Source organism: Peromyscus californicus, unplaced genomic scaffold, assembly GCF_007827085.1.
Source record: "Peromyscus californicus insignis strain IS unplaced genomic scaffold, ASM782708v3 Scaffold_5__1_contigs__length_169319896, whole genome shotgun sequence".
NCBI lineage: Eukaryota > Metazoa > Chordata > Mammalia > Rodentia > Cricetidae > Peromyscus > Peromyscus californicus.
In genome coordinates this window covers 26,254,245-26,266,765 of record NW_026294573.1, presented here as the reverse complement: position 1 = coordinate 26,266,765, position 12,521 = coordinate 26,254,245, and the positions used below count along the sequence as shown (strand labels likewise).

Here is a 12,521-nt window from a genome sequence, read left to right as displayed (position 1 = left end):
ATTACCAGATTCCTCCTGCTCACTGCATGCCATGAGTCCCACTAACCTTTATGACAGCAGGAAAATGTCTTGTAATTAACCAAAATAGAAAGGATGAACAAGGCAGCCTGGCAGTCTTCTGTAGGCATTCTCATTCGGATGAGATGGATGTACCTGCTAGGATTTCCATTAACCGGTTAGAGCTGGCACGCTTCTCTTGGGAGTCCTGACTCTTCAGCTACAGTGAGAAAGCACATATCCGTGTGTGACTTGCATTCTCTGTATGAATATCTATAGCCATGGCTTCACAAATATACTCATGAGGGTTCTGGTTGCAGACATGAATGACCACATGTGCACGATGCCACGTATATGCATGTGTGCACCAAGGGCTGTACATTTGAGTGTATTGAGAAACACCAGCCCAGCACCAGGCAGTACCTTTTCTTTACTTCGTTGATGACTATAGAATCTTTCTTATTTTTCTCTTCTTTTTATGTGTCACTGTGTAGTGTTTATATGCACTTTCACACATATATGGTTGTATATACACATATGCTTATGGATGTGTGCTTGTGGAGGCTTAGGGTTAATGCCTGAAATCTTCCTTCATCACTAACTCTTCCACATTTTTTATGGAGACAGGCTCTCTCAATCAAACCCAAATTTACTGATATGTCTTGTAGCCAGAAGTTTCTCTGGTCCCACCCAGCGCCACGGTCCGGATGAATCTCTCTCATCCGCAGTCCTGCAGCCACTTATAAAATAATCACTCAGAGGCTTAATATTAATTACAAATTCTATGGCCTATGGCTCAGGCTTCTTGCTAGCTAGCTTTTATAACTTAACTCAACCCATTTCTATTGATCTATGTATCACCACATGTTCTGTGGCTTTACCTGAGTCCCATTACATGTTGCTCCTTGAATGGCAGCCTGGTGTCTTCCACTCTCCTTTCTTCTCTCATTATCTCTGTTGGATTGTTCCACCTGGCTCTATCCTGCCCTGCTATAGGCCAATACAACTTTATTTATTAGCCAATGGGAGCAACATATATTAACAACATACAGAAAGACATCCCACAGCAGTGTATAGTCTGGCTAGCCAGCTTGCTCTGGGAATCCCCTGTCTCTGTTTTCTAGGGCTAGAATTAAGGTGAGGTCACATAAAGCCCCTGGCATTTATGTGGGTTCTGGGACCTGAACTCTAGTTCTTGCTTGCACAGTAGGCAGTTTAACCACTAAGCCATCTCCCCAGCCCCCTTGGTAAGACCTTCTTTCTAGCAGCTAGTGCCTGAGTGAAACCCCACTGGCACGATGCTTGCAGGTGCACCCATTAATGAATGAATGTGTGGGCAATGTGCATGAGTGCACCCCAGAAATTCCCAGGGTTCTTAGTGACTTACCCAACTATTCATTTGACCCTCCTTTCTGACTTGGCCTGTAATTGTGCTCTTGGGGGCTCTACAGGGACACCTGCTCCATGCTTGGGCCCTCCCCCGGCACCCTGATCCACTTGGATCTTCTGAGTTAGTCCTTCAGTGAGCTCACTTTGTGGCTGATTTCCCCTGGTGTGCCCTTTTCCACCCACCTGGACAGGCTCTTCTGCTTTATGCAAAACCTAAGGTGTGATTGTGTCTCTGGGATCCTTGAAACTGAGGCCTCAGCACATGAAGGTGGCTCTTTGATGCTGATGTCCCTGGTGATATGAATCTTGCTTAGATCCACATTCCTGACTGTCTTAGACAAATACCCAAGAGGAACAACTTAAAAGGAAGATTTACTTTGGTTCAAAGGCCGCTTACTCCATCATTATGGGACTGAGGCACAGTGGTGGGATGTGTGGTGGAGAAGCAGCCTCTAGCAGCAGGGAAAAGAGGAGAAGAGCAATGGGTCAAGGTCAAGCTGTAGCCTTCAAAGACATGCCCTCGGGGACCCACTTCCTCCAATGAAGCCCCACCTCTTGCAGTTCCAACCCCCCAGTAATCCATTCAGATTTGAAATCTGCCAGTGGAGAAAATCATGGACCAGGTCAGAGCCCTCACAATATAATCATATCTGGAGATGCTTGCACAGATACACTCAGCATCATGCTGGCCCGGTCTCCTAGGTGTCTCTCAATCCATCGTAAGTCCACCCCTGGTTAACCTGACATTCCAAGGCAGCTCCTTAAAGCATCCTTAATCTTTAAATAAAAATAAGAACAAGTTCCTGATTCCATCCAACATGATACAACTGCCATTCAACCAAGAAAAAGCAACGGTTCCCACCCCAGAGCCTTAAAACCTGAACAGAATGTGAGAGAGAGAGTTCATTGCCACAATGTAACATGGATGCCCCTCATCCAGTTCTCAGTAGAGGTCCTATCTACATGATTATCTTCTGTAGTCCAATCAGAACTTCCCATTGGTCTCAGCATCCTAGGCTTCCCAGCCTGTTCCTCTAAACTCCTCGAAATTCCCTTCCAAAACTAGGTCCATAGGCTCCTGACCCAATGTAACAACCCCACTTCTTCAGAGTCATTTCTGTTTAGATGCTTGTTGCTGTCATAAAATAAATCTCAGGGATAAAAGATTTATTTTTACTTACCATTCAAAGGTTTCAGCCCATGGACAACTGGCCCCATCGCTGAGGGCCTAAGGTGAGGCTGAACATCATCATGGAGATGGGGTGGAGAAAAGCCACCCGCTCCATGGTACTCAGGAAGCCGAGAGAGATCCACAGGAATGATCTGGCATAAGATACAGACCCTAAGGAGATGCCCCGTGGCCTATCTCCTCCAGGCAGGCCCTACTCTTATTAAAGTTCTCAGTACCTTTCAAAGTAAGCTGCATCAGCTACTTCATGAGTCTTCCTTAACACTGACCCCTTCATCAGTTCCCACATGCTGTGGACCGGCTGTAGGCTCTACCTCCAGAGCCCAGACCTGGACCAACTGAACCTGGATGGGCGTCTTTTATAGATTGTGTGACTAGAATGAGAAACACCTGCTCAAACAGTTGTGACTCCTGTACTTCCCAGGCTAGCTTCATGAGAGCAAAAGTTGTGCCCATAGATTCCAATGTGTGTCCAGCCACCTTTTGATGCCCAAAGGTATCGTGGACGATGTAACCTAGAGACCCAGCTCCAAGGCATAAGAAATAACGAAGTGAATACATGCATTGACTCTTTAGATTCCTTCTCATTCAGCACTCATCACCTTGGCCAACTCTGTCCTCCAGTAAATATAGGAGGAAGGGAAAGGAAAGGATGGACGTGAGCCCCGGCTTGAGCTGGTGGATGACATCATTCCCGACTGGCAGCAGCAGAGCTGCCAGGGCCTGAGCCTGAGGGTTAGGCTCTTCTTCTGGGGAGAGTAGAGTAGAAAGGGCAGTTCCTGTCTTAGGTAGGGTTTCTGTTGCTGGGATAGAACACCATGAGCAAAAGCAACTTGGGGAGAAGAGGGTTTACTTCAGCCAACAGTCACACACCACAGACCATCCCTGAAGGAGTTGGGGCAGGAACTCAAGGCAGGAACTGAAGCAGAAGCCATCAGGGGCTGCTTACTGACTTGCTCCTCCTGGATTGCTCACTTTGCCTTCTTAGACACATCAGGACCGCCTGCCCAGAGATGACAACATCCACAGTGGGCTGGGTCCTCTCTCATCAATCATTAGTCAAGAAAATGCCTCACAGGCTTTTGCATATGCCAGTCTGGTAGGGATATTTTCCAGGTGAGGTTCCCTCTTTCCAGATAATCCCAGCTTGTGTCAAGTGGACACAAAACTAGGCAGCACAGACATCCCCCCAAATCAGGAGTCCTTCTAGGGTCTCAAGAGGGCAGAGGGTTGGGGGAGGGCTTTTTGTCACTGCAATTTTGAAAAGAGAAGAAGAGCAGCGCCCCTCCAGCAGCCTCTCTCTTCATGTCCACAGCTCACACATCCCATCAATAGCCGCAAGGAAAACCAGGGTGTCATGAGCCCCTGGGAATGGTGTCTGTGCTGCTCTGTTCTCACCCTCACCCCTTCCCTCCAATGGATACAAGAATCAGAGATAAGAATCCATGATGACTCCCCCAGTCACACCCCTGCCTCTTGGTCAGGTGTGGTGAACCATCTCCACAGACTTGCCTAAGATGGGCTGCACTGGGCCACAGACCCCACCCATACTCACCTTGTTGTCCTGGAGCCTTGGGGACAGAAACTTCAGCTTTCCTCATGGCACTCAGACAGCTCTGTTTCTCCCAGGGATGGTTGAATCTCAGCCATGCCATATTAGCTGTGCTTGAATAATGCATGTTTCCCAGCTAATGCCCTCCTTTTGATAATGTGCCCATGTTAGTGTTCATTGGAAATTTTCCTGCTGGATACACACAGAGAGCAATGCACATTTATAAAGGAGGTTCCAGAGCACAGAAGGAGAATGGGGCTCCGTGGTAGTGACTGGATTTCATCATGCATTCCACGTAGACAGTCACGTGTCAGAGGAACAAATTCCTTGGTTGGCTTTTCTCTTTAGCCAGAAGTGGGGGCACTGGGAGAACCCCTGCACACCAGACGCTGTGGACTTTGGTTTGGGAAGTAGTGAGTTTCCTCCAGTCCTAAGTGAGTGTCTGAGCCTTCAGCATCTGAACTGGGGACAGGGAGAGGCCAGGGAAGGTGGTACCCTTGGAATCACTTAACGGGCCAGTCACAAAGTCTGGGCCTCATCTTTGTGATCTAACTCCAGTCACCTGACCTCCTTGATTTCCAGTTTTATTTTCTATCAAGTAAATATAGTAGCTACCAGACAAGGAGGATGAAAGTTTAGGAACCCAGGGACTGATGCCTGGGGCCCCAGATACTCTTTTAGGCACTGAGAAAACAGCAGCTAACAAGAAGGCTTGCCGTGGTCTTGCCTACCCTGCAGTGTGGGATGATAATTGAACCAGGTGTGGTGGTGGTGCACACCTTTAATCCCAGTACTGGGGAGGCAGAAGGCAGATCTCTATGAATTTGAAGCCAGGCTGGTCTACATAATGAGTTCTAGGACAGCTAGGGCTACATAGTGAGAGCCTGCCTCAAAAATTAATCAATCAATCAATCAATCAATCAATTAATTAATTAAAGAAAAACCCTAAAATTGGTGTGGTATGCTAGAATGCTCAGGAGATAGACTCAGGATGGGCAAGATAGCTGGAGCTGGAGGGACCATTTATTTTAGTGGGGTGCTAAGTGAAGGCTCGCTGGGGAAAAGGGTTTTGCCCAAGCGCTTCCAGAGAAAAGGGGAGCAAGTCACAGATGTGTAAGGGGAAGCATTCTAGAGAAACTGGCAGCCAAGGCAGTCAGTTTTCCTGGCACATTGTAGGAACCTCAGGAGGCCTTTGAAACTGGAGAGGAAAGGTGGAGGTCAAGAAGAAAGCCAGTGCAGCCATGAGGAGAGCAGTTTGGTCCTTGTGGGCCATTTACAGACTCTGGCTTGTTGCCAGGAGAGCACGTTGCCACTAAAGAGCTCCAAGCAGAAATGGATGTAGCATGGTCTGACTCATGCGAACCCAGGATTCCTCTGACCCTTTGCTAAGAGCAGGCTCCTCAGAGACAAAGGAGGAAGGTGGGAGGTCATGCAAACCAGGGAAGAGCTATAAGCAGCTTGGATGACAGATATGGAGATTGTCGGAACTGGCTCTAGACGTTGGGGAGAATTTACTGTGATTCTGTATGGTTTGAGAGCAAGGAGCCAAGGAGGCCAGTAAAGAACTTGTAACGCACCCATAGCCTGGCACACGGCAAGTGCCTGGGCACAGCTCTTACCGATGCTGGGCATCAATCAGTAGGGCTGAGTCAGCAGCAGAGGCAACTGGCGTGGCCCATAGGGATGTGATTGTACAGATGGACCAAGGTTTACAACCAGAGATGCAATGAGTCCTTGGTGGCCAGGAGAATGCCATGGAGGCCAAGGGAAGCCAGACCAAGGGGGACAGACAAGGAGAAGGATGGGCCTGTGTCACCTGGAGCTCTGTTTTTTGCATGCCACTCAGCAAAGACCCAAGGAGCTGTCAAATGGACAGAACCAAGACTATTATTAAATCCATCAGGTAGTCACCCAAGTTCCATCCCTCAGTGACCTCCAGGACTCAGTTTCCCCTGCACCTAAGTCAACTAGTATGGATTGGGTCTGGTGGGACCTATTAGCTTGCCAAATCTTCCCATGATGGTGAAGAGGCGACAGAGAAACCTAATCTAGCAGGTGCTTTTCAAGGCTTTGGGCTCAAGGCCTCTTGTTTCCAGTGGCCAAGCCCAAGGTCAAGGGATAGGAGAGAAATAATACCTTACCTCTGCAATGGCTACAAAAATCATGCCAGAGGGCAAAGATATATACATATACTGTGAAGGATTCTGTATGGTTTGAGAGCAAGGAAGCCAAGGAGGCCAGTAAAGAACTTGTAATGCACCCAGAGCCTGGCACACAGCAAGGGCCTGGGCACACACACACACACACACACACACACACACACACACACACACACATATATGTATATGTATATGTATATGTATATGTATATGTATATGTATATGTATGAGTGGTAAAGTGTTTACCTGATAGGCATGAGTGCTGGGTTTAATTCCCAGTACCACAAAATATCCATATCACAAATAGTACAATATGGGAAATAGTGACAATTTGAGCTTGACCTGGTTTACCACTCCCTGTCAGGGCTGGCTCAGAAAATGGGTGGGGGAGAATCTTCAGAGTGGCAGATATGCAGAGGGTGAGCTACCCGTTCATCAGCTTTCCATTGCTATAGCAAATACCTGAGGCAAATTAAAAAGAAGTAAAAGTGGTTTGGGCTCATTTCAAGAGGTAGCTGTGATCTATGGGTTGGACCATCCATGGTGGGAGCACCTGGTGGAGGAGCCACCCACCATGGCAGCAGGAAAACAAAAAGAGAAACAGGGCGAATCTGGAGTCCAAAGGACCCTTTCAAGGACACATGCTTAATGACGTCCTTCCCATAAGTCCCACCTACAGAAGCTTCTAGCACCTACCGATAGTGTCACAGGCTGACCATTGAACCCTTAGTACATAGTTGTGGGGAGAGCATTCCAGATCCAAACCTAACTGGCTGCAGATGCTTACAAAAGACTCCCCAGGGAGAAGACTGGAATTAGTTCATACCCGGAAACCTCAATAGTAGCGGATCTTCATTCCCAGGAGAGGCCCCAGCAAGTCCAGAGCCCTCCCGACACCACAAGGTAGCAGAGCCCCTTTCCTGCCTCCCTTGGAGGTCTGACTATTCCTTCATGGCAGAGACCCTGCCACCCCTTGTTATTTTCCTGAACCGGAACTCTTCCCCCCCCCATAGGACATCCCAAGCCAAAAGACAGGACACACTTCCAGATGTGTCCAAGCTGTGGCTCATGTGGACCACATACAGCCCACCATAGCCACGAATGCAGCTCAGTATGAAGTCATAAGCTCACTCAAAATGGGATTTTTGTCGTTGTTATCATTGGCAATGTCTTTGTTGTTGCTGCTGGGTTCCGAGGCTAGCAAGTGGTAGATGACAGTGTGATGTCACGACTGTCAAAAAGAGTGGGACCACCTCCTTCTCCAGGAACCCTGTCCGGGTCACAGACTACCCCTCCAACCGTCTTTCCTTGTCTGTCCTCTTTAGTGAAGAAGCAAATTGAACTGAAGTCTCGAGGTGTGAAGCTGATGCCCAGCAAAGACAACAACCAGAAGACGTCTGTGTGTAAGTCACCTGGCCCGCCCCCCGTGCCAGGGCATAGGGCCTCATGCTTCGATCTGAACCTCTGGTGCTGTGACCAGCTATGACCACAGGGAAGCCAGCCTCTGCTAGATGACTTCCTTGGCCCCTGCCTCCCTCCATCTGGGCATGGCCTCACGGAGCCTGCAGCCGATGAGCACCCCCGGCCGTCCTCCCCTTCTCCTTCCATTGCCTCCTTCCTCTTCCCTCCTCACTTCCCATTCGATCTGCAGTCCAGGGAGTCATTACTGCCCATTTCTCTCTTTATTTTTCCTTTTGAATCACTTCCACCTGCTAAGACAGTCCTCTTACTGGCGTCTCTTCAGGCTGGGATCTGGAGGGGGAGGGTGTTGACTTCCAAGGTCAGATGGTGAAGAGGAGGAAGGAGCGTGTCTAATAAGCTCCTCTAAGAGTTCTGGACCTGGCTGGGCAGAGCAAAGTGGGGAATTGGGTCCTGGCTCTCTGGGTCGTGGGGAAATCCTGGTGGCACCCTGCTTGGGTAAATTGCGTCTTTGAGAACTTGTTCCTTGATACCCTTGTTTGGAAGATGAAAAGAGGTCTGGTACTGGGCAACGGTCTAGACCGTCACGTCCAGAGAGACACCTGATGGGTCTGTGCTGAAGGGATTTAGGGTGTAAGCTTTGGGGGTGGGGTGCAGACACTCCATGTTCCTTCTGGAGCCAAGTACAGGGAGGCTACTCTGGTCCCCCAGGAGTCTGGCTCTGTTTCCTTCTTGTCGCTCCTTTTAGCTCCTCCCCCTCCTCCTCGCCACCCTGCCTTCTGCTTCCCTCTTCTCTCAGCTTCTTCTCCTACTCATCCGTCTCACCTCCCTGCTCTCATTTTTCTTTAATTGCCAGAAGTATACTTGGTGAGGAGAGATGGTGGAAAGCCACCAGTTCCCAAAGTCTGTGCTGGTGTCTGTGGCCAGAAGAAGGTTGGGGGAAGAGGCAGTTGGGGACCTGACTAGATTGAACCAGAGTGCAGGACTTGTCCTAGTCTCAAGTTCAAGTCAGAAGGTACTGGTGGTTGTTGGGTTAATCTGTAGACCGAAATATCTGGTGGTCCCTGCTCCAGGAGGTTGGATGACAGAAAGAAGCTAGGGGACTCTGTTTTTGTGCTTGACTAAGGACATCAGGATCAGAGACGGGGCCCTAGGAAAGCCCTGGTCCATAAATAGAGAATGGTCTACTTATGCCCTAGGCCCAAGTGTAGCCATGGATACCAAATGAACCAAGGCAACTGTGGCTTTGCTGTACACTTTGCCATAGAGCTGTAAACAAGCTTAGAGAAATGTCCAGCTTGGGGAGACCAAATCTTTATCCCATGCTACCCGAGAAACTACTGATTCAGTTTTAACATCTGTAAAATGGGAGGAAGGCAGGCTAGGGTTCCGTATCACCATTTTACAAGTGTTAAATGCTTAGATGCTACTGGATCTAAATGGACCTTCCTTACTGCAGAAGGCCCACAGAGTAGCTGAAAAAAACACATGTGATGTTGAGGTGCATTTTATCTTAGAGAGAGCTCATGGTTTTCACCACCTACACCCTTCCCAGGTGTCCACAACAGCTCCAGAAAAGTGAAGAAGCTAATCTAAGGAAGTAATGTAAACAATCTCCAAACATGTACATGCATGTACATACATACATATATGTGATATTTCTTCTGACAAGGTTTTAATCTCCATTTAAGACTTCCTCAAACAGGGGTGAGTTTGACTCAAGTTGTTCCCAGGCAGCTGCTGATATCTGCATGGACTTTATATTCTGCTCAGACCCCCTGTGGACAGCTGTCTTGAACTCAGGGAAGGGGTGGACCCTACTGATTTCCTCCCCTGGCTGTGGCTTCTGGCTATGCATCTACCAGCATCTCCCTTCATTTTGGGTAGAAGGTACTGCCACAGATTTTCCTTATTGTGAGGCTGTCATCGAGGGTGGGATCAGGCTTACCTCGAGTTCTTGACATCCAGCAGCCAACAGCAAGTGAAACACAAGTGTCTGGTTTAGACTGGCAGTGGGGGTAGGAAGTTCCAAAGACAGCAGGGATGCCTTTTGCTTCTGCAATTTACATAGTCATCTGATCCCTGGATGTAAGTTTGCTTGTTTCCTGGAGAGCCTGGGAGGTCTTCAGAGGACTATTATCAGTACCTTGGGAAAGGGTGCTGGTTGGATGTGAGCTGTGTCAATGGGTTTGTAACTTCCTGGATGGTACCCAAACCTCAGGAGCTGGCTGACTTCCGGGAGGCAGGGCGGTGGGCTTTGTCATCGTTAGCTCTGGTTCAGCCTCACCTGCTTCCTGGATGGCGGTTAGTACTGAATGAGAGGGGAAAAGCAGTGGGGGGAACTGCTGGAAATTCTCAAGGTGCTGCTAAGGGATGAGTGTTTCCATGGTCCAGGGACCTTGGGATGGGTGTGGTCCATGGACAAGCTAAACGGGCGGGACCTGGGGAAGATGGGCACTGAGCTTAGAAACTGCTACCGGGATGGTCCACAGGCTGAATGACAAAGCCATCGGGGGCAGCTCTTGGGGTGAGGGACCATCTTCCACTCCTGGTTACCGCCTTTACTCCCTCTGTCCTGGGGACCCCAGTTACCGCTTCCTTTCCCGCCCTTGCAAAAACCACCATGGCTCCCTGAAAACTCACTCTGCTTCCGAGACTTGCTGTCCCAGCCTGCAGATTTCGGGGTTGGTGGGACTAGTTCTGTTAAGTGGGAGATGTAAAAACTCTGGAAATACAGGCTTGATAAGGAAGAGGACAGGGTCCAGACTGATGTCCAGAGAGATGGCCTGCCTCAACCTGGCAGTGTGGAACCACCCAATAGGCCTTGCTGGCATTGCCACACAACCAAGAGTTGAGCCTATGTCTGGTTTGAGCCTTAAGTGTTCCGATTCCCTGGTCAACAGTCCCCTTAGAGGTGTGAGCAGGGGCGGGCTGCTCCAGGCCTCCACTCGCAGCAGTGATCTGAACCTCAGCAGTGGCCCGTCTTCCGTCCACTCCCAGTGTCCTCACAGCCCCAGCTCACGAGGCGCCTACTCTCCCTGTTCTGCCTTAGCCTTCTGCATTCTCTGGCGAACCTCTTTCCCTCATCCACTCCCTGCGTCACACACCCGTCACTCTTGTGGTGTGACCTTGACCTGAATGAGCACAGAACTTCCTTCGATAAGGAGGGCCCTTCTGCCACCCATGGGGGACTCTTTATTTTTGTTTTGGATCTTGGGTTCATTTTTTTTTTCTTACTATGTGGCCCTGGCTGACCTGGAACTTACTGTGTAGAGCAGGCTGGCCTCGAACTCACAGAGTACACCTTCCTCTACTGCTCAAGTGCTGGGATTAAAGGTGTGCCACACACACACCGAGCTACACAGAACTCTCCAACAGTCCTCTGCTCCTGTGTATTCAGGATAAGGCTCAGACCCCTCAAAATTCTTCTATCTGGAGCCTCGTGTTTCACCTTGATACTTCCCGCTCCCTAAACTCTAGATGCCCCTGACAGCCCCCAGTTTCTCTGTCTCCACCTCACCCTTCTGTCTTCTGCCTTTGTCACTGTCCCCATGTGTCTAAATCTCACCCCTTTAGAAGATCCATGTCCAATGCCGCCTCCTCTGGGAAAACTTGTACACTTCTCCCGGTAATGTGTGACTGGTCCCCCATCTCAGCATCCCTTCATCACCTCCCACTTTGGGTTCTGAAGTTCCTTCAATGCTTCATGGCTTCCCTCAACGGGAAGCTCCTTGAAGACTGTGGTCATTCCTGACCACCCTTGGCAGCTCCCCTTGTAGCCAAAAAAGGGGCTCAGTGAGAATGTGCCCTCCGTGGGGAGTGAGTGAGTAGTGTGTAAGTGGGTGATGGAGTACCTCTCTCACATTATGGGGTGCTGAGTGGAAGAGGAGGATATGAGCAAGCTCAGAGACTGTTGCTGTAGACCCCCTGTAACCACTCAGTTGCCGTTGGAGTCATGGGATTGGTGGGTCCTTGAATGCAACTCCCCTGGCCTCCGTTGTCAGCCATTGGGAATCCAGAGGTATGAATTTAGTCCAGCCTGACCAATGTGAACCGTCAAGACTAATGAGCAGGCAGGGACCTAGGAGTTGCCCTCTGTCTGCACGTATTTGTATCCGCCGTCCTAGACCAAGCTCTGCGCTAGCTCAGGTAGGCATGCATATGGTTTTTGTAAAAAGGCGTGGGACTGTCATAGACATACCCTAGATAACATCTGGTTGGTGCACTTGGCAGTACTATTGGGAGGGGTGGGGCAGAATATTCTGGTCCTTGCTTACTGTGGTTTGATAGGGGTCTGCTGAGAAGAGGGCTCTCAGAAGAAATGACCATATCTGAGCTCAAGGCTCTGCTTTGAACTTGAAGCTGCGACTCTCTCATTCTTTACCGTTTCTGATCATGCATTCACCTTTTATTTAACTTTCTTTGAGTCATCTCTCCATCTGGGACTGAGGGTGGGGCGGGGGGCGGAGTCATCTCATCTAGAGTCTCCATCCCTGGATCTGAAGTGCAGGATGGGGAGGTCACCAGAGCCTTTGGATAGTCCACTTTTGGCCACTGGTGTGGGACGAGGGAACAGGATGGTTGTCGGGAGGAGGGCTGTCTCAGAACCTACATGATCCCAAAGAATTTCACCTGGATTTTTCTTGCAAAGGCATTTATCAAAAGCAGTCTCCCACCTTGCACAGTCAGGAAAACCCTGTCCAATAGAGAGCCCCGACATCCTCCACAACTCTGGGGGAGCAGGGCCTCATCCTGTCTCCTCCTCCCACCCGAGACACTGCCCAGCCCGGTGCCTTCCTGGACTGTCTATCTATGT

General features: G+C 49.5%; 1 protein-coding gene across 1 annotated transcript in view; it reads left to right on the top strand.

Moving 5' to 3' along the window:
- Csmd2 (CUB and Sushi multiple domains 2) overlaps positions 1-12,521 on the top strand; it is a 573,936-nt gene that overhangs the window by 298,686 nt on the left and 262,729 nt on the right. Inside the window, 1 exon segment of the mRNA XM_052718591.1 lies at positions 7,612-7,689. Within this exon segment, the coding sequence (XP_052574551.1) occupies positions 7,612-7,689 (78 nt within the window).